Source organism: Schistosoma haematobium, chromosome ZW (genome assembly GCF_000699445.3).
Source record: "Schistosoma haematobium chromosome ZW, whole genome shotgun sequence".
In the NCBI taxonomy this organism is placed as follows: Eukaryota; Metazoa; Platyhelminthes; class Trematoda; order Strigeidida; family Schistosomatidae; genus Schistosoma; species Schistosoma haematobium.
Window position 1 is genome coordinate 17,997,431 of NC_067195.1, and position 22,857 is coordinate 18,020,287.

A 22,857-nucleotide genomic window follows, 5' to 3' on the forward strand; every position below is an offset into this window, starting at 1 on the left:
CGATGCAGCGAACAAAGGATGAGAGTGACTTTATCTCACGGACAGATTGTGGTAGAATGTTCCGGTCTCAAAAATTTCTTGATAAGGTGCTCCATAAAGAGAGAAGATTTAGAATGAGATTGTTTCGCCAATGAAAAAGGGTTACGTATGCTATAACTAGGGATTTCTGCTTATTGAATTATTTCATTGAATGTAAAGGATAGTTTGTTCAGTATTTTACAGAAAAAGACAAGATTAATTTTGAGTCTCCTCTTCCACAGAGTCGAGTTCAAGCATATTTCATCCAGACTTAAAATTTAAGGTACAAATAGTTCCAAGAATGCAGTGTAAACCGTCTTCAGACATATATCCCATCACACTAAGGACATAAACGCTGCCTGGTTTATTATAGTCTTCCATCGACGTTAAGAAAATCTAAACAACAATCCAGTAGCTTTGTAGGGCTTCATTTTTCGTCTTATACATATTAATTGACTGAGAACCATTCATTATAGTTCTAGCAGATTCGTACTTGACATAGAGTCTGATTACATTTTTAGAGAGATTTTGAAAGCCTTAGAACTAAAGCATTCATATAACAAAGGTTAGTGCTATAAAAAAATCTGTTTGAGGTACAGATTTTATCCATGACATCAGTATGAGAAGACACTATATTCTACAATTCTTCACAAGTCACTTAACTGAATGGAGCGGTTCAGAGGTATATTGTGACCTTCAATGACAACCATTTACATGATAACGTGGAAACTCAATAATGATATTTGAAATATGTTTTGTTTAAGTAAGTCGTCGAGTTAATAATAAAGATTACAAACTGTGTTTAATGAAACAAATAATTATGATATAATCCAACCACTGTGAATTGGTGGTATTTCAAATATTGAAATCTAAATATTAGCTAAGTACTAAAGAAGAGATAGATTATAGATAGCAGTGGAATTCAGGAATCGGTTTCCATTTTATTTAGGACAAGTCGGCTAGATGTAGCTGCATTTCCGTGTTGATTTTCACATAAAAACTGGAACACGGTGCATTTCGGTCTAAACACCGAAAGCTTTATCCATTCCTCCTGTAAAACTTTTCATGAAATAGCTATATCGAGAAAATTCACGCAGGATGCATATATGCCAACTAAGAGTGATCAAAATCCAATCAAGAATATAAACAACAGAATAGCTTAAACCCTTACATATTAATTAGACACAATAAAAAATGGTTTTACAAAATCTATGCACGAATACGTTGGAACAGCACATGTACTTACATTAAGAAATTTAAGTGTTTTACGTGATGAGAACAACTTTAATCAGATAGTAAATAAACTTTAATTAATTCATGTTTAATAAAAACCAAATAATTCTACGCAATCACAGAAATTCATATCGATATGTTAACTAATACAGAGCAATTCATTCATCCATATATATAAAGAATTTTAAATTTTCATTAACTCGTTGATTATAATTTAGTTTTCTGTGAAATCAAGTGGAAACAATTCGATTGGTGATCTTTTTTATCAGTAATAACTGGTTCATTTACATTGAATACACCAACGCCGAGTAAAATTATTAGAAAACATAAAATGTATAAATAATGAAAACTATGATGAAATATAAAAATATCCATCAATACAGCATAAACATCGGATGTAAGTAATGATAAATTTACTAGAATAGCAGATGAACGCATTAAAATTAATGGCATTAAAGAATATAATAGAAACATTGCCAAAGCATAACCAATGAAACAACTAGTAACTTTTGTTAAATCTATAGACGTAACATTAAACAGCATCATGCTGATTGAATGTTTCTCAATTGAAATAGTATAAATTAATGTTATGATCGATGCTGTTAAACCAACACAACTAAGAAATTCTACAATGCCATATTTTAGAACAAGATATTGTTGTAGAACATTTGATAATCCATATGAAATAGCTCCAATAATAACTAGGAAATCACCGAATACAATTTGTTTTGCAGTAAATAATTGATTGTTTACAGTGCTATTATATAATTGATTCAAATGGATTTCACTTGTATTGCCATAATGAACAATGTTCTGATTTGATGATTGTATAAAATAATCTGTGAGTATCATACCAGTAGCACCAATTAAACATGAAATTATTCCAATATAATGATTCCATGAATAGCGATAAGATAAAAAAAAATAACTTGATAATACAACTGTTGGTATAGTGATACAATCTAATGACTGAATACTAGTTACACTTGTATACGCATATGCAGTTACAATGGACCAATTAGCATGAACATCAATAATAGCAATTAATGAATAAAAGCTAAAACGAACTAATAATGATTGCATAAAAGTTTTCTCAGAATTAGGTAAAATAATAATTTGTTCATTGTCAATAATAGGATTACTATTATAATTTGTAATAGTTCTATCATTGATATTGTAATTTAAAGTATTACTAATCGGTTCATTTTTATTATTGTTATTATTATTAGAGTGAGTTAATTTCTTAAATAGATTAAAACAAAGATAAGGAACTCCATAGAAAAATAATAATAAAAAATAATGTGGAAAATTTATAGCTAATGGTAAATTTATATTATATTTAGAAAGTACACCATTACATATTGCAGTAAGACCAATCAGTATAGATAATAACTGTCCGGATATTATTGAGATACATGTTTTTTTTAATTGGACCGGAAGAATTTTTTGAATTTGACTTGTTCCCATAATGTAAGCTATAATGTGTGTAGATTACGGATGCAAAGTCGTCATTGTGATCAACAAAAAAGGACCGTTGTGATTTATTTGTAACGGACCTAGTTTTAAAAGAAAATTATATCAGTATATGGTTTTGAGGTTATTAAGCTTTAATCAAGATCATGGACTTATAGATGTTAGAACACCACTGAAAACCTGGAAGTACTAAGCAGTCAACGATCGCGCAACGTCGCAGACTAGTTGAAGTTAGACATTAACACCGTTGGATGCCGGCTCAGTGGTCTAGAGGCTAAGCGTTCGCGCGTAACACAATGGGTCCTGGTTTCGAATCCCTCGTAAAGGATCGTGGATGCACACTGTTGAAGGTTCTCATACGAGGACGAGAAGGCCGTTCACAGTTCCCAGATTCTCAATGGTGGTCTTACATTCGTCAGTTCAGTATCTTTTTTGAAAAACTAAAGACAGTTGCAAAAATAGAACATAGTAAAAATATAAACCAGATCAACTAACTACTGTTTCAATCTGTGCTACAAAAAATGGAAGAGCAAAAAAACATTTTCTGAAGTTTAATTTTTACTTCGTGATAGAATCCAATGACTTTTCACGAGATAGGAAGGGTTTCTATGAACTAGAAGTGTCGTGTCATTTAATACAGACATGATAAATAAACATGGTTGGAATACGACATATGACTGCCAACCGCGATAATTCAATTCTATTGCTTAACTTGTGATCAGTTGTGTGATTAAATTGAATGTCTTCATTGTTTGTTTACTTGTCTATCTATCTATTTGTTAATCATATTCATCTATCATATTGATGGATAGATTCTCAAAACACTCTGACTGATTGATACTTTGAACAGTTTGTATTAATTTCAACACGATGCAGATTAGACCAATCTAATATAATCTTGGATTCACCTCATTGCAATACAATTGTTGGATATTATATTGTCAGTGTTATTTCTATTTCAATACAATTGCTGGTACCAGTGCCAGTGTCAACATAAATCCGACTCAATTAAAAAGCTTTATTCTGGTGTTATTTTAATACTATTCCAGTCCAGTTATATTCACTCAGTCCTACTATACTTTGACCTTACTACTACTGTACATGCTATTTAATTAGACTACTGAAATACATATTCGAAAACATTTATACTTCAGTTCCTACATAATTTATTTATCCTTGATCATCGACTATAAAGATAACGAATGTAACGACCGTTCGTTTATTAACTATTTATTTTTTTAAAAGAGCTTTCTAATGACTAAAAGTTACGTATAACTATCGTGAATAGTTACCACTTACCTCTAACCAAGAACAAATCGTCCTTAGAACCACCAAAGTTTAAAGAAAAGATTTAGTTTCTCGGATGTATTTGTTGACAGATAATTTTTGTGATTTGTACATAGTTTGGAACAGCTTTTTTATCTCGATAATTAAATAGTTTTCACAAAGGCTTTGAATACTTTCTTAAGAATTTTAACTATTAAAGGTCTGTCATTAAACAGCTGGTTTAAGACGGATTTTTGATTAAATAGATTATCAAGTTCATCTTTTACTGACACGGTCAGCAAAACGTCTATCTAAAACTCGATTTTAAAGGGGACATGGCGTGAAAATTTTTAACATGTCGACTCAAAAGATCGGTTGATAGGACATTTCACTCCTCCAAGTTACATGTAATCTCAATCAAACCAGTACTTGCACAACAAATCAAGGGTAGGTTAATGATAATGAGCTTCTCTATGTATGTATAACAATTCAACTGCTCCTGTAGAGCTATTTACATTTTCCATACCTGAACGGCTTTACCCTTGCGTGCTCGTGAACATGTATCAGCATGGTTTGGAAAGAAAGTCACCAATTTAATTAACAGAGCCATTTCTTCTTGGTTGGTAGATAGTGAACGTCATATTGAGATAGATGAATATTTCTGTTTAATATCAATTATGACTCCTCTAAACAGCTAAAGCTATCTCGACTAGCTCCAGTAAACCAAACTTATGTATCGAAAAGAGGTATATCCAGCCTCTATGTTTACTTAGGTCCACGACCGAATCACCAGATACCTAGACTGGATATTACAAAACTCTTATCCTTCCATACAAGTACTTTTTTGTTCATATCTTTACAGGTCAAACAGAGAGCCTGACGCAGGTGGAAGGTCCCATCTGAAGGAATCTGGTCGCAGTTCTTACCTGACATGTAGGAACAGATGCAACACAAAAATCTGAAGTGATATATGTGTTCAGACCATGCTAGAGGCTAAAATGCAAGCTAACCCCAAATATCTCTGCAGATTCATGGCCAGAAGAAAGCCTACAAACCAAACGACCTGCTCTCTTAAATGGTCAAATGGCGAAGATCTTGCTAACTTGGAGATGGCAGATATCTCCAATCATCACTTCGTAGACCAACTAAACCAGGAGCTAAAAGCACAGGACACACCTCAACTCAAGTGGCAGTTGAGGGTCTGAGATACATCCAACTAACTCTCGGGTTAGTATTAAAGAGACAAAAATCCCTGCGCTTAGGTAAGTCACCAGTATGTAACAACATCCGTCTAATAACCCTGAAACAGTGAGAAGACATCGGTACATTGGTGTGACATGTTCAGGTATTCACTAGATTCACGCCAACTCCGAAGAGAACGGAAGCAGGCCACTTTCTCCAATATTCAAAGGAGAGATAGAAAAAACCTATCCTGTTCCAGACTAGTCGCATTACTCCCAATATAGTCGAAGGTAATGGAAGGACTGGTTAATGAAAAATGTAGGAATACATATATAAAAACAACACCCTCAATGAAGCCCAAAACGGGTTTTAGAAAGGCAGTTCATGAGCACCCAATCCCCTTACAATATGGAAAAGTAGAGCGAAAATTTGTTAAGAAAGGCCATGCATAACAAATTTTTGGTTGAGAGTAAAATCTGAGTAGCAACTGAAAATTTTGGCCTTTCTATCGACATGATATCCATTGTTCCTAGGAGAACCTGTAATATGATACTTCATATAGTACCCATGCATAAACTCTATTAGAAACAAAGACAAAATCTTGAACTAAAATATTTCTGTACCGTTATGACAAAAGCAAATTTTAACAAAAAGTATGAATTTACACATAAATTGCTAGGATGGAAAAAATGTTGACTTAACCGTAATAACTTGCCAGACAAATACGACAATTGTGAGTGAAAATTGATACAAGTTTCAAACCGTACTTTACGAACTGTTCAATACCCAATAACTTAACGTTTCATAGTCGGGTGGAATAAACGGAGTTTTTATTTGCAAAGCTTCTATGACGATAGTAGATTTGTCACCGATTCTTTCAGTTGGGGGCTTAGATGTTTCCTTCCAGTCTTGAGTCTTTATTAATGAGGACAGGTCACATTAATCCTTGTAGTTTGTAATACTGCGAAGATCTAACCTCGCTTTGAATGCATCAACGGGACTTGCTGGTATTACGTACTCTCGTCGAGAATTTCAGTAATCAATTCTCAATGAAAAGAACGGAACTCTATACGTAAACGATTGTACCTCGACTTTCGAACTTTCTTGGAATGTTCTCTCAGCTGATAAGTACTAGATGAAATGAAATGATAACACATATTATTGCTAAAATCATCGTTCACTGTACAGTAAGCCACCATTAAATCAACCAATAGCATGAGATGAAATAACTGAAATAGGTTGAAGCTACTCAGTTCATCTTCATCAAACAGGACAGTGGGACCTTTCTACATTTTGCTCCCTCATCGTTAAACCCATCCCTGTATATCCGCCTCATACCTGAAACAAGGACTCACAGCTTCAATACCGTATTTCGAACGCCACCTAACAGAAGTACGATATAATACCATAAATATTTCTTTGTTCCAGAAATGAAATGAATCACGAATAGACCATGAGACCCTGAAGTGTTTGGAAATGTTAACCTTACAGTAACTTGTAGTCCTGAGAGAGTTGGTTATATTGTGACTGCTACATTTCTACAGTCCATGATTTCGGGTGATACAATTTCACTTATTGTGTAATGATATGAATTGTCACAGTCATTTATTTACACTGCACTACTGCTAAAACTGACTTCCAATGACCACATATTCATCCATTACGCAAGTGAATTCATTTATTTACAGTTGGTAAGTCGTTTACACAAAGTTAAAAAGAGGACCAAGGAATGTGGAGATGGCACAGGTATTCAGTGTTTGACAACGCTTCTACCAGTAACATCTAATATAACTCGTAACCACCCAGAGAAATCAAAAGACAGAGTCGCGGAGATCAGAAGAGTGTATTTGGCGATAACCAATATATCGGAATTCTCTGATCTAATCTGGCTAGCGATTGCAGTAGCAGTTGAGCACGGCGTTACCACACGTGATCTGGTGCGGATGCCTGACCGAGCGCCTTCAGCCAGATGAGTCTACTAAAACATATGGTCAGCACCCAAAGTCGAAAACTTACAGAGCTATTTGTTTTGGGGATTTATTTACCCCTACAAATGTATCTCGTGGAGCTCCACTCACCACAATTTTACATAAAGCCCCGTTTACCCAAAACCGTTCTTTCCCTTCATCTAGAAAGTCATTTGTCCAGTCTATGACTTCATAATTGATCCCGAGACTTTGCAGTTTTAATTTAAGACCCACGCGAGAGACCTCATCAAAGGCTTTACTTTGATCTATGCAGATTAAATCTACCGTGATACTACTATCATTCACCGCAGTTAAATCTTCTAAAGTAATGAGATTTGTCAAGCATGAAAGTCCTTACGTCGAACAGTGTTGTTCACCGGCTAAAAGATCAATTCCATCCACACAGTTTAGAATACCCATCCGAATACTCTTTTTCATTAGTTTGACAATTACACTGGTCAGACGAACGGTTCAACTGTTACTAACTAAGTCTCTGCTCCCTATCTTATACACTAGACTGATTATTGCATCTTTTCAGTTTCTTGGCAGCCTGGACTGCCGCAAACTCATAATAAACAGTGTGACACAATACACCATGCACTTCTCATAACAGTGGCTTCAAAGTTAACTTTGTTTGACCTACCCTTATCCTGGCCCCTAAGCTACCTAAAGAATTGGATGTTTCTTACCGAGGTTAATAAATTGCACGCAAGTTCGGAGGTCAAAACATCAGAAATCCAACAAGGAAAAGTTTTAGGTCCAATTTGTTTCTTAAGCTTTATTAACGATCTGTTATATGAAATTAGCTCGGTGGCACTGATTTATGGTGATCCATAAAAAGTGAAAATAATTCACTTGAGCTTCAAAATGATTTAACAACAATGAAGGAATGGGGACGAGACAATGGTTTAAGTGTAACCAGTCGTTAACATTCTCCCTCATTTGACAGAAACCACTTACACGTTCCATGGAAATCCGCTCCTGATTGTCTCTCAAGGGCGTAATCTCGGGGTTTTAATCATAAAGAGCATAAACAACCTTTCAAATTACACAGAGGATGCATTGAAGGCAAACTCAACTCTTTATTTTATGCTCAGGCAACTCGGCTTAGTCATTATAGAGTTGTTCTTATCACTATATAGAACGGATCCATGGCCCCACCTTGATGTGTTTAAAACAGAAATCTCACGAGGACAGACTCCAGCATTTGGGATTATTCTCACTGATCCAAAGAAGAATAAGAAGTGATCTGATAATGGCATATGAAATATTAAGTACGCCAAGTCACTCAAACACGAGCATACTACCAGAACATCATCACCTTGCTCTTCCAGACAACCCTCGAAAGATTGCACATCAAAGAGCGAACACCCTGGTACGCTCTCACTTTTTCTCATTAAGAGTTGCTCCCAAATGGTATGCTCCCCAGCCGAAATAACCGCAGTCCCCTTAGTAGATAAATTTGAAAGATTTGACAAACACGTACTCAACCATGGATTTCCATCCCCCTATTGTACCAGCCGTGTCTGGTGCATATCTCATAAATTACCACGTTTATCATTGCCTCATGAACAATGACTATTTCCTATCTCTATTATTATCATCATCTGCCCTCCCCTCTTATGCTCTCAGTTATATCTTCTTACACATTTTTAAATAATTTATTTATTTATTCTTGAAACAATCATGTCTTAGCACTCGAATTACCACTTTATTATTTTCACATTACAACAAACTAACTTCCTTTCTGGTAATACAACAGCTGCTAGTATCCACAAACCCTACTGACCTGAGACAAACGCACTCACTCAACCACAAAATATACAAATCCCCAAGTAGTTACCACACTGAGTCGGATGGCTAGACTGCCACTTATTAGACATAACCAAATGCCTGGAACCGTACAGAAGCAACACGAAGTGAGCGCAAGGAAATCAACTGGTTTGTCGAAGCTCATGGCAAAGATATTAGATATTGATATCAGTTCGTAATCGTAATTATTCAGAAATTTGTTTGAACTGTAACCTGATTAATCGAAGAGTTCTGCTTATTTCAGAGATAATGATCAAACAGTTGTAATATATCACTATTGTTATTTTGTTTGGCGCCGTTTGATTGACAGAGTTTCTAAAACTGACGGTATAAACAATCTGTCAAATAATTAAATTAACACTTTTATAGGTACAAAGCTCTTCATTTAAAGCCCGGACTCACGCACAAACTTATTTTTTTGATAAGCAATAAAAATAATTTAGGTAAATATTTATATCTACAGGAAAATGACAAACAATTCGTGATGACGTGACAGTTCTCAATCCTTATACATTACTTCTTAAATTCAGGTGACTTGAATAATTTGACTTATTGATTTAGCAAAGAGACCAGGGAATCAGTGAAAGCTCTCCACCGCTTAGAACATCTTCATCGCTTACATTATAAGCAAACTAACAAGATGCTAAAAGACTCAGGCAATTCAATGAAGATTTTTGAAATGAAATTCGTACTCCTTAATCTGAAAATACTTTTATTTTTAACAGAGACTGTAAAATTATGTTAATGTCTATAATACTGAGATTATCTACCTCATTTGGTACATGACCTCAAAGTACGCATGTGAGAATAATATCAGAATTCAAGTTTTGTTTGCTTTTGGTATTACGAAAATCATTTTAGCTATTCCTGAAGGTTCTAATCTTATCGATAACCCACTAGCCAGCTACACCTGTGTTATTGTTTCCGTTGGGACTCAAAATTATCACCTTTTAGCAACAATGACTTTCCAGTTCAATGTCAAAACAGAGAAACAGTCATAACTTTAACGACGATCAACAACTTTCAAGAAGGTGATCATCATAATTCACATGTGTTGTTAGTAAAATAGATTCTATAAGCTTTAAACTGAGCCTGAAATACATCTTATGAAAAACAGCTGTATATTTTGTCTGTTCTAAAGCCGACACAGATTCTCATTAAGGAAACTCAACGCGTACATGAAAAAAACAGCTCAGAATGTAAAGAAACACAGATATTTATCAGCAAAAGCATACGAAATAAAGCCTTACAAACATTTTAAGAAAAATAAAAGGATAAAACAATCGTAACTATTAAAGCTAATGAAAAAAGTATAAGAGTTATTATGCATGAAATATATTATTGTGTAATAGTTGTAAGATATTTTAAGATAGGGCATTAATTGGTTACAAATAAGATAGAAATAATATAGTTGGTTCTTGATCCAAACTTAAATCATTATTATATCATTACGTATGATTTAAATTGTACCTCGAACCATGTGGTCCTCATGGTAATGAAAACTTCATAAGCCTAAACTTCGATTAATTTGATCGTGCACCCTACACACTCCCACATACTCATTATTTGAATATCTCACTTCTGTACTAAAAGCTTTTAAAAACTTGATAAGTATTTTAATCACATACATATATTTATCAAGCAGATGTCTTTTATATCTATTCACTTATGAATTCGTTTAAACTATTTTTAAATCCAACTCTTTTCACATGCTAAAAATAACTGCATAAGAAACCAACTACATGTAAAAAGTGCATAAAAACATGAAATCCAAATAATTTGAAATCTCTCAAAGCTACCAATTTAATAACCCCTTATTTTTGTTAGATTGATTAGCTTACTAAACTGAATCATAGGACAGTATGCAGATGAAAACAAAACAATACTATGCTAACGACTTTGAGCAACTTAATTAGTTTATCAGAAATCAGATAATACAAATGAACAAGTTACCACACATAACCCAAGAATTTAAAATGTTCAGTCAATTTCTACATGATTAACAAATTTACTAAGGATTGTAGCAGGTTCATTGATACTGAGATCAAAGTAAGTTCGACTTCAAATCTCTTCCATATGAGTAGTTTACCTTTAGGAAATTTGCAAGGTCGAAGATGGGTGTTTAGTAGTAAACACACTACCTAGATATCATTAGTGTGAACTGTGGTTGTAGGGTCGGTGAAAAACTCTTATGAACAATGACTCAGTGATGGCAACTGATACGCTTCCCAACTATCCGCATAAATGATAGTCCCCGAATTCAAGCACCATAAATGAATCAATAATTTCTTTGTACCGGCTAGATTATAGTGTATGAGGATCTTCAGAGAATCTAAAAACACTCTTGACTACATCCTTAATCACATCAAGTACTGTCAATGATTTATTACCATTTCAGATATCAGCTAAGTCAGAAGCAAGTGTTCCTTATAGTTTAGCTTTCACATCATGTCGTGCTCATTGTTTGGTTACACAATAGTTATATGATTGGAAAGAACACTCAGTCTATCTCTTGTTAGTCAATATATGCAAACCCATAACCTATAAATCAATTCAATACCAAATTATTCTTTGACGTAAGTGTTTTTCTCAATAAGACAGCCAAACTTGTAACAAAAGTCTAAAACAATCAATCCAAAAAAGAAGAATATGTTAATTATTCTGCAGTTCGGTAATTTCCTACTTAGTATTTTTCTGGATTAATACAACAATTTTAATTTGTTGTCAAGGTGCAGCTGAAAAATTACAAAACATACTAAGATGATATTCATTTGAAGTATTTTACTAACTTCCACATAAAACAGCATTAATATTTTAGACAGAGTTGGTTATGATAGATTTCATTACTGTGAAGTTTTCTCTTGAAATTTTGTCCCTTCGTATTTGGGACTCGTCAGTAGGATGAACCTGCAACCCAGAGTTGATGTCCACTGAAACTCGAACACAGTACCGTTCGCTTCAAACGCCATCGCGCTATCCACTAAGTTACTGAGTTCAGATAGCCACGAGCTTGTTTAATGAGGTGAAGTTGAAATTCACTTGGTATTGTTTACTTGAATCCTCCTACTGATGTTTAGGACTGCAATTGATCAGTCTCTTATTGGCATATGTGAAATTTGTACGGATCGCCTCGATATTGCCTTCATTCACAAGCATTACAAGTAGAAATGGATGGAGGCCAATAAAAGACTGATCAATTGAAGTCCTATATATCAATGGGAAGGTTCAAGCAACCAATACAAAAATAAGTCGAATCCACCATAGTTAGACATGCTATTTTCATAAGGCGTAATATTAAGGTCCAGAATATAGTTGTGATACATTATAAACTGTTGAATCCTATTAATCAAGTGCGTACAACCAAATATTCACATCATGACATTTGATTAAAACTAAGCTATAAATGATATACGCTCAGGTAATCATTAAATCACATGCTAATTCGTAATCACTGACAAGTATACACATGTGTGTGCACACTTATATGTGTTCATTGATGTTGTAGTGTGGCGTCGAGTCGCGTTTGACTATGATCACCATTACAGGAAGACTATATGCCAGTTAACCGATAAGATCCCCCGTAGGCCAAACATCAGAAGGCAGTTGGTGGCTGTAGTTTAGATGTATTTGTTGGCGATCTCGTGGTATTAAAAGAATATTGAGATCGTGCTAGGTTACAAGTGTGGCTACTGAGCGTAACCGAATTCGTGCAAGGTCACAATCAAAGAAAGGAAGACTGCCTTTAGTACAGATAAACAAGCAAGTACAGTAAAACAATCACTGGTACAATTGGTTATAATAATAATTGTTTCCGTTAAACCAATAGCGTTCACTTGATAAAAGTAGGTCACCACAATGTTATGTTCCCATTTGTCATTTTCACTATTCAAATTGCTTGTTACATTGTTCGACTTATTGATCCCTTGAAGAAGCTACTTCCGTACAGTACTAAAACGTCTAAAATTCTTGTTCTTTCCGTTTTATTTATATTTGACTTATATGTATCGATTTCATTATCAGCAAACTCCCCAATGTTTAATTGTCAAATGTAGAGAAAACTTTTTTAATATCTTTAACTTATAAAGGAATACACTTATTCATAGAGAATCATCCCATCTCTTGCTTGATTGAACTGGTTTTAATCAATAGCTTCCTATGATATGAATAATTTAATTATGTCTCTATCCACTATATTCTATGTGTATCATTGATTTTAAAAAGAATGAATCTTACTAAAGTTTATACCATAATTAAAGTCGATGTGTTTTACTGAATTTATCTACAGAAGAAAATTTTATAGTTGGATGAAAAGTTAAACCTGTTAAAGCAGTTAGTAAGATACATGCTGAGGCATTGGCAATCCACGAACTCAAGTCCGAACTTTGCGTGCAAAAACGATTCTTCAACCTCTTATTCTTCCTTGGCCCTAATTCCCTTGAGTAGTATGTTTCGGTTTTTTTCCTTTTTTTGCATTTTTATTTGATTGTTATTGATTTTTCGGTTTATTGTTTTGCAGTTTTAAACTCTAATCCCTTATTATTATTACCTTAAGTTTTCTTGATTATTATTCACTTTTCATTATTATGACCTTTATGTTGGTCGTTTTTCTTCATATCTGTCAATTGGACAATTATCTGATCCATAAATTATTTTCATCCTTATATTCCTTCCTTACCCTCTAATTATTGTGTAACCTCATTTGATAATAAGAGTCTCGAATCAATTTATGATGTGATATTTTTTATCCTTCTATAGACCTATATTTTCTATATAAATGCGAATGTACAACTTAAGTAAATGATTTCGTCGAAACTAATTTTCTCTTCATTGAATTCTCTTTTCCTTATTCAATGACACTATGGGTTATTTTAATTATGTGAAGAGCCACATTACATTACTTTCACAGGTTGAAATCATGAGTCAGTTGAAGCTAGACCACCATTGAAAACCTGGAAGCACTGGACGGCCGTTTCGTCCTGGTATGGGACTCCTCAGCAGTGCGCATCCACGATCCCGCACCACGCGGGGCTCGAACCTAGGACCTACTGGCTTCTCGCGCGAGCGCTTGACCTAGAGGTATTTCCTAGAGTTCTAGCGAGAAGCAGTGATTAGTGTAGTTCAATCTAATCTGTTGTGAGATAGTAACTCACTGAAGATAATGGTGGATGTGTCACTCAATTTCGTGAATTAGTTGAAGTTGGACATTAACATCGTTAGATTCCGGTTCAGTGATCTGATAATTAAGTGCTCGCGTGAGAGAATGATAAGTCCTGGTTTCGATTCTCACGAGGTGGGATCGTGGATGCGCGCTGCTGAAGAGTCTCACAGTAGGACGAAACGGCCATCCAGTGTTTCCAGGTTTTCCATGTTGGCCTGGCTTCAATTGACTCATGAATTCAACTATTAAATTTATTATAATATCCACAAAACCCCTTCTGACATTAAAAAGTAACTATTTGACTCCTGAAACTCTAATCATTCTCTAGAATATAATACAAGTCCCTTTCTGCTGATAGTAGTCTTTGGAATACTTAAGTTCATAAATATTATGGTGAAATGTTTCATGAACAAAACTAACTAAATAATACATGCAATACTGTGATTTATGAAACATATTGTCATGAGAATTTCAGCTAAGTTTAGCAAATATTTTAAAGAAAAGAATTAAATAACAAATTGAGAAATTAATCACTAAGAGTAATGTGCAATTCACAAATCGATAATCAATATAAGGCTTAAAGCCAATAAAATGTATGATACATGCATGACAGATATATTTTAGATTAGATCCATATACATACTCAATAAGTATCTTAAAAAAAATATTGACTGACTTCGCTTCTTTCTTTCTCTTTTTTTCTTTGAGTTTTATTATTTTCATTTATGAAAAACTGTGTAGTTGCTGTATGAATAATTCAAGTAATAATTATGGAGAATGATGTAAAACAAAGAGAAATGTATAAGAAAGTATATGTAAATTAGATTAAAGTTATTAGAATTATATCAAAAAAGTAGAAGGTAGGAAAGAATTTATGATGAATCCACTTGACCCTAAATGTACATGTTTTATATTATTCACTTGTAAATAATCATTGAATACATAACATAGTAGATAAATGTTACATAACCATCAAGTAATGGTGAGTTATGAATATTTAGCAATCATTTAGTGGTATTTAATTCACTAATTTTTATGAAACATTTGTGGAAAGATGAACCAATACTACTGTATTAATTCGAATAAGTTTTATTAACTTCTGATTAGCTATTTATCAAAAAATCGTCAACATAATCCGAAATTCATACGACGGACCACAGTGCAAAGTTTTGTATGGAGGATAGCTGATAGATTCATTACAAGTAAGGACCGGAGTCAGACAAGACTGTCTATTCTCTCCCTTCCTCTTTCTTCTGGTGGTCGACTGGATTATGAAGACCTCGACATCTGAGGGAAAACACGGCATACAATGGACAGCTCAGAACCAATTAGATGATTTGGACTTCGCAGATGACCTAGCCCTCCCATCGTATAAACACGAACAAATGCAGATATAGACAGCCAGTGTAGCAGCAGTCTCTGCATCAGTAGGCCTCAACATACACAACGGAAAACCAAGATCCTCAAATTCAAAACGGAGAACAGCAATCTAATCACGCTTGATGACGAAACTCTGGAAGATATAGAATCCTTCACATACCTGGGAAGCATCATCGATGAACAAGGAGGATCAGATGCAGACGTAAAGGTGAGGATTGGCCACATTCCTACAATTGAAGAACATATGAGACTCAAAACAACTGTCAGCTCATATCAAAGTCAGAATCTTCAATACGAACGTCTGGACAGTTCTACTGTGCGGAGCTGAAACTTGGAGCAATACCACAGTCATCATCAAAAAGGTATAAGTATTTATAAACAATTGTCTACACAAGATACTCAATATCCATTGGCCGGATAAAATCAGTAACAAACTACTGTGAGAGAGAACAATCCAACTTCCAGTTCAAGAAGAAATTAGGAAAATATATTGTAAGTGGATAGGATGTACATTATGGGAATCACCAAACTGCATCACGAAACAAGCGCTAACTTGGAATCCTGAAGGGAAACAGAAAAGAGGAAGACCAAAGAACACATTGCGTCGGGAATTGGAAGCAGACAAGAAAATAATGAGTAGCAACTGGAAAGAACTGGAAAAGATTTCCCAGGACAGAGTTGGATAGAGTATGCTGGTGTGCTCCTGCACGAGGAGTAACAGGCGTAAGTAAGTATTTATCAAATCTTAAGGAAAAATTAAATTATATACGATCAGTTGAATAAATATGTGTACTGAGATATTGAAATTGTTTGTAAAAACTCTCAAGATAAAATGATAAAAGCTGTCTATGGAAAAAGTGAGCTGAAAAATAGCTATTTACGGATGGATCGAAAGTTTTAGTGGAAAATGTGAAAACTCCTAAAATGATGTAATGTCAGAACAACCTTCAACCTTTTTTGCTGATGAAAACTGTAAACTTATACTCTTTCTTACTCGTTCTCATCACAAATTAATTGTCTGAATGTTATGTTTGAAAAGATTACGAGTTCCCCTAATCTGACAACGAAACGAAGACTCTGTGACACAATGACGGATAAGCTAGCTATTCCGATACGTCCCAGCCCAGCTAACTAGAGAGAGAAGTTCAAGTTCGGAAGAAGGAAATATATTCCACAAGCAGCCAGAAGCATGAACAACCACGACAAGTCTAGTAGAAAATACACTCATTTATATATTGATTCATACACTTATTTTTGATTAATAATTAGGACAAAATCACATACATGAATAATACTTATAGTTATGGCAAGATCATATGCTACATGTCATGCTGAGTATGGTTCATGTCAATTTTTAATACAAGAATATTGTATGTTATGACATAACAGATTATCTTACAGGAAAACAGGAACAGATATTACATTGAGTAATCATTACATTGAATTAAAACGGAAGTAATCCTGAATAAAAATCATAATGTGTAAATCCATCTAATTTTGACTTTTCATCCCGACATATCACCGAATAACTACTGGTAAACCAAATTCTGAAAGCTCGTTCGTGCACAATGTTTTGAATTTCTCTACAGATGGTCTTAACTAGAGAAATGGAGATAGAACGAGTAAGCTTTCACAAATAGTGAGTACTGTGAACGGGTTAACATTAAAATTACGAAAATTAAGTCATTGGTGTTCAACGATGATACTGAAGTGATTCTCACATGAACTAGCTATTTAATTCACATGAGGTCTGAACCAGTCGTTGGCGTACCAAAGAGTAAACAGTTCATAGAACATAATTATTTTTGTAACCAGTTATTATGATCTTAGAAAATTAAATATCTTGAGCTAATACGTTATTTTCCCATCAGTCCCAACCCTTAAATTAGTGGTAATGAGGTTTACTGTCTGTAATATGATAAGCTGTATTGAAAGTCCCCACCAATATCCTATAGCAATAAACAACATCATATAATCGCTAGTGACTAATTTCGAGTGGGAACTCTCAGAATTCTATTGCAAATCATGTCGGACGTGAGGCACTTATTTTTCAGTGATATTGGAAGGTGACTGAGCAATAACGTAAATCGATTAAAGTTAGAAATGTAAACCGTTGGATGCTGACTGGTTGAAATATTAAGCACTCACTGAGAGACCTGGACATTTTGGTTCCCATGATGTGTGGGATTGTGGATGTGCATTTCTAAAGAGTCCCGTACTAGAACTAAACTGTTGTTCAGTACTTTTCTGTTTTTAATGGCTGTCTAACTAATTCCGGACTCTTTACTGAACAAACCATAGATAACTTCTTTTATTCTTCTTCACCGAGCATGATCTTATGAGAAGAAAAATCTAAATATGTCTAGAACATTCATGAAGATGGCATGATAGACTAGCCTGCTATGCTATTAACAATCATTTAATAAAAGAGTGACTTTTTAAAAAGGACAGAAAGAAAAAAGCAAACGATGTAAACGGTTTTATCAGTCGATACACTGAACTCAAAATCATACAGTAAATGTTGTTCAACACATCGTGTATTGGTTGAAGTTAGACATTAACATCGCTGGATGCCGGCTCAGTGGTCTAGTGGTTAAGCGCTTGCGCGCAAAACTGATAAGTCCCGGGTTCGAATCTCCCGAGATGAGATCATGGATGCGCACTGCTGAGAAGTCTCACAATAGGATGAAACGGCCGTCCAGTACTTCCAGGTTTTCCATAGTGGTCTAGCTTCAATTGACTCATGAATTCAACTATTAAATATCCCACAAATTTCCTTTCATTATAAAGAATTTATGAGCGATTAACAGACACAATTAAATTAATTCACAAACAGATTAGTAATTAGGCCAGTGTTAGAACTGACACTCAAAACGAAAATGAAACGGGAATGAATGATTATGTTATTGATTTCGGAAATTGAGAAAAACTAGAAACCGAGTAAACATTTAGCGATGATTTGTAATGTAAAAGACAATAAAGATGGTCAGTCTGAGAAATAATCAAGTCACAGATAAGTAAGTGTATGAACATTTGATAAATTTAGTTAGTTTAAAACAATTAAATATCTCATGAGTTTGAAAATGTTTCTTCTTTACTACAAATTACAGGTTAACTGATATTAGGAGTTTACACTTATGATGATTAGAGAACTGACTGTTCAAATGTGATTCTATGTGCTTGTCATCAATAATTAATTTATGATAAGCAAATATAAATGCATTAACTGTTACATAAAATAATAAACTGTTAACACTTTTAATTGAATGAAATGTCACAACGTTGAGTTTGATTTAATATCAAGTCCTAATTTGTAAGTGATACACATAACTGATTAATGTTAGCTGAAGTGTGTTAAAAATCTCTATCGTCAGGTGTGGAACTGCTCAGAAGTACGCACTCACATCTCTACTCAAGGGCGTAATCCATAACTTTCAGATCTTGTGGTGAGTATTTGAGCATTAAACTACTGCACTGCCATATTGTGTTACTCATTCTCCATTCACGATGTAGCGCAATGAAACACACTTGGTTTATATACAAACAAAATCAGACCACAACACACCATAAAATAGGAAATAACATTTATACAGGATCAAGCCCAAAGTGGCTGTGTTTAGGAGAAACTGTGACTAATAGATTGGGAATAACTTGACAATAGTAAACCATATAACCGTAACCAATAGGTCAAATAAAAGCTTATAATAAGAGGAATATAAATGTATATAGTTTAGTTTCTTAACAGATATACAATAAAAATATATTCATAATATCAGTCCATAAATAACTCTCAGAAATTACCCATAATTTAATCTTCGCCAGGACATAACATTTTCAAGCTAAAAATAATTTACATTATTTCGACCTTTCTGAAATTCAACTCAAAGCCTTAGTGATGATGATCCATAGGTCAGGTGGAATTTTTATTCATAGCTGTGTTAATTTCTTTTTTAAATAAAAGCCTTATAACAGCTCAAACAAAACCGCCTTTAAAATATATGAAAAGTTTTTATATTAGCTAGGGCTTAAAGTTACTTACCTTAACCAATTAAGATTACATAATAGTTTTATCAAAACAACAAAAAACACGTTAGTAAAATGTAATTGTAATCAGTTTCAAATAAACAATGAATGTACATTGATAACACTGGATAATCATTACATTCAATTGAGATTAAAATAAAGCTAAAAAATTTTGAAAGTTAAAATTTCATCAAATATTTGGTAGTAGTGTATTTCCTATTAGTGTTCATAATTATGTGAGAGAGTCCCTAATTTGAACAAATTAGCCACCCAATGTCTGAATACTCGGGTATTTTATTATCATGCTAATTTAAACTCCTGACGACAAGCCTGTTAAATTAGGACAGAACTGCTTTTTATGTTCTTACTTCTGGGTATTCTGATCTCAACCAAATAGTCCATTTGTATTCAGCTGTTCGAATAGTCCATTTCATGTCATAAAAAAGCCAAGATAAATTTGACATTGAAAGGAAAGTGATGTGAATTGTCTAAATTATTCTTTTCTCAGTTAACATGTCACAGTACCACAGATATTCAACCATAGTAACAGTGATAGTTCAGTGTTGTATAAAAATGCTTTCGGTGTTTTCTCTCTCAATTAAATGAATAGTTCAATGGTACAACTTTCATAATACGCAATGTGGCCAACACAAATGTCAATATTGATTATTTTTCTATTAAGAGTCTAGTGCATCGTCGATTAATGAATTGAGGCAGTATTAAGGTTATATATATGATTCATTTGTCTGTTTGATGGCCTAATTCCTAACCTTGAAACTGTTTGGTATTTACCTTATTTGCCCACAAGCCTAATCATTATCTTCATGACCTTTATTTTCTTGTAAATTCAAGACATATCGGTCAGTTAGTAGGGGTAGTAAACAAATACAAGGTATAAAAACAAATCATAAACCATGGTAATATGACCATTAACTGCGAAAACACAATACGCACCACCAGAAAAAAAAGACAGTTGATGGAAAGAAAAAGTGACACTATTTTATCAGCGGAAATTATGGTTGATAAGGGCAACAACATACTCATCAATATAATACAGGTTTATCGAAAGCATTATTAAAACCATTCACCATCTCAGTAAAAAATTTCACATCATGAAGTCAGGTAACAATTCCACCCTGAAATCCAATATTTGTTACATATCTGAGAAAATTAGATTTTCTACTCATTGGGATATTACAAATATATTATTTTTATTTATAACAATCAACCGAATGCTCAATTTATTTGAAATTATCAAATCAAACCTAGGTAATGATACCTACAAAAACGGAATAATTCAACTCATTTCAAATTGAATTAAATATCATACCCGTTGTATGAGTGTCTGTATGGGCTCAGGAGCTAAATGCGTAATGTAACGGCGTTTGAAGAGAACGATACTGGGTTCGAGTCCTGGAATGAACATCAACTCTGAGATGAAGGTGTATTTAGAGTTCCAAATATGAAACAACTCGCATCCTTGATTCAGCTGCTAGCTACGTTCCACCAATTCTATATAAACTTGTGTTATAATAGGTATAACAAGGCAATCCTCACAAGATGCCCATATGCCAACTAAGACTGATCAAATTTCAGTCCAAAATATAGGTCCTTGAGCTGTATTGGGGCTCGTATGATTTGGTCGTAATTGAAGAAGATTAGTCGTACAATTTAGCTCGAGTATTGATTATCTCTCTTAAACTGTCTGTACATTGCCAATGACCCTCTATTAATCAATGAGATAACAGTCTAGAACAATACTTAACGAATACTGTTTCAGAATGTAGTTCACGTTCGATAGATAGAACAGAACACATCATAGCAAGTAGGTAACTTATAAGTATACAGCTCGAGTTTATAAATCAACTCATATAATAATATATAGTAAAATCTTGACCACACATAAACCTAATTAAATGACAATATATGCACAACTAAGCTATACGTGGAAGAGAATTAAGTGACAGATTCATAATTAATTAACTATAACTTAAGGAAGCCAGTCTATGAGACATACGTAAGGTTACAATTAAATGGAAGACATAGATACAATAATCCAATGGTAATTTTAAAACAAAAATGCAAATAACTACCTCAAGATAAACAGTTCCGGAAGCTCAGCTTCGCACAATGTTTATCCTGTCATAGTTACTTATTTGCTGATGCCTGTTACCTCCCGTGGAGCATTAGCCGCCAACCAGGATTCTCCAAACTACTCTGTTATGGCCTCACCTTTCCAAGTTTTTTCAAGTGTTAGTCATTCTTTCCATATCTGACTCCAATTCTTGATGCAACGCGTTTTTGGTCTGCCTCTTTTCCTTTCGCCCTACCGATTTTAAATTATGGCTTACCTCATAATGTAGTTTGATGATTTCCGCAACGTATGTCTTATCCATCTCGTGTCTTTTCCTAATTTCCTCTTCAGCTGATTGCTCTGGTTCACTACATGCCCGAGATAGTTTCTTCGTTGTATCATAGAGTTGTCTCATACTTACTTCTCTTGCTGCTTTTTCCGCTGTCGTTGCTAGGTCTTCCATATATTTTCTCCTATCACCTATAATGCTCCTCTTCACTCGTTTGTTTGCTTCTGTGTATTCCACCTGTCCCTTGACTTTCTCGGATCTTGTTCGGCTGTGATTAATTACTGTCTTCTTGTCCCTCACTTCTTGAATCGTGCCAACAGTTCCGATGGATATCCATTCCTTTTGATGGTGCTTCTCGCGGCCACAGCACCTCCAGGTATGTTGAAGTTCATGCTTATTTGACCCCTCCCCATTTTTTTCCATATTAGTTTCTTCTTCGATTAGATCTTGTAAAGCTTCGAACCTGTTATTGAGAACTATCTTGAACTCATTGAACTTGTCAGCATCTCGAAGGAAGGCTGTATTATATCTTTGTAATTCTGTTTATACAGTTGTTCAGTGCTTCTTCAGCTTCAGTTTTATCTTGATAATCACCGTGTGGTGATCTGAAACTATATCAGTTCCTTTCTTTGTGCTTTCGTTTTCTGTGGACCTTCTAAACTTTTTATTGACGCGAATGTGATCAATCTGGTTTCCTGTAGTGTGGTCCGGTGAAACTCATGTAATTTCATGTATGCCTTAATGCAGAAATATGGTGCCACCTATAGCCATTTTGTTGAATGCACATAAATTTGCGAATCCCTCACCATTCTCGTTTCCTCCCCTCAGTCCATTTAGTCCCATGATATCTTCATATCCGGTCTGTCGATTCTCATTTTGGTGTTTAGGTCTCTCACCAGGATGGGCAGGTCCTTTCCTGGGCACTTTGTTACAATCGACTGCAGCCTCTCATAAAACTGATATCTTTCCTCTCTATTGCTAT

At 34.3% G+C, this 22,857-nt stretch overlaps 1 protein-coding gene across 1 annotated transcript; it reads right to left on the reverse strand.

The window, feature by feature from the left end:
• Positions 1-963: 963 nt before the first annotated feature.
• Positions 964-6,963, reverse strand: MS3_00002918 (uncharacterized protein). Its single transcript, XM_012936791.2, has 2 exons — positions 5,875-6,963; positions 964-2,807 (listed from the first exon to the last, which is right to left on the reverse strand). Exon 2 carries the CDS (start codon positions 2,716-2,718, stop codon positions 1,459-1,461), a length of 1,260 nt encoding a protein of 419 aa, XP_012792245.1. The 5' UTR covers positions 2,719-2,807; positions 5,875-6,963; the 3' UTR covers positions 964-1,458.
• Between the last annotated feature and the right edge of the window lie 15,894 nt (positions 6,964-22,857).

Excerpts from the sequence above, each read along its gene's own strand:
- MS3_00002918 (XM_012936791.2), bottom strand. The coding sequence starts at position 2,718 with ATGGGAACAAGTCAAATTCAAAAAATTCTTCCGGTCCAATTAAAAAAA.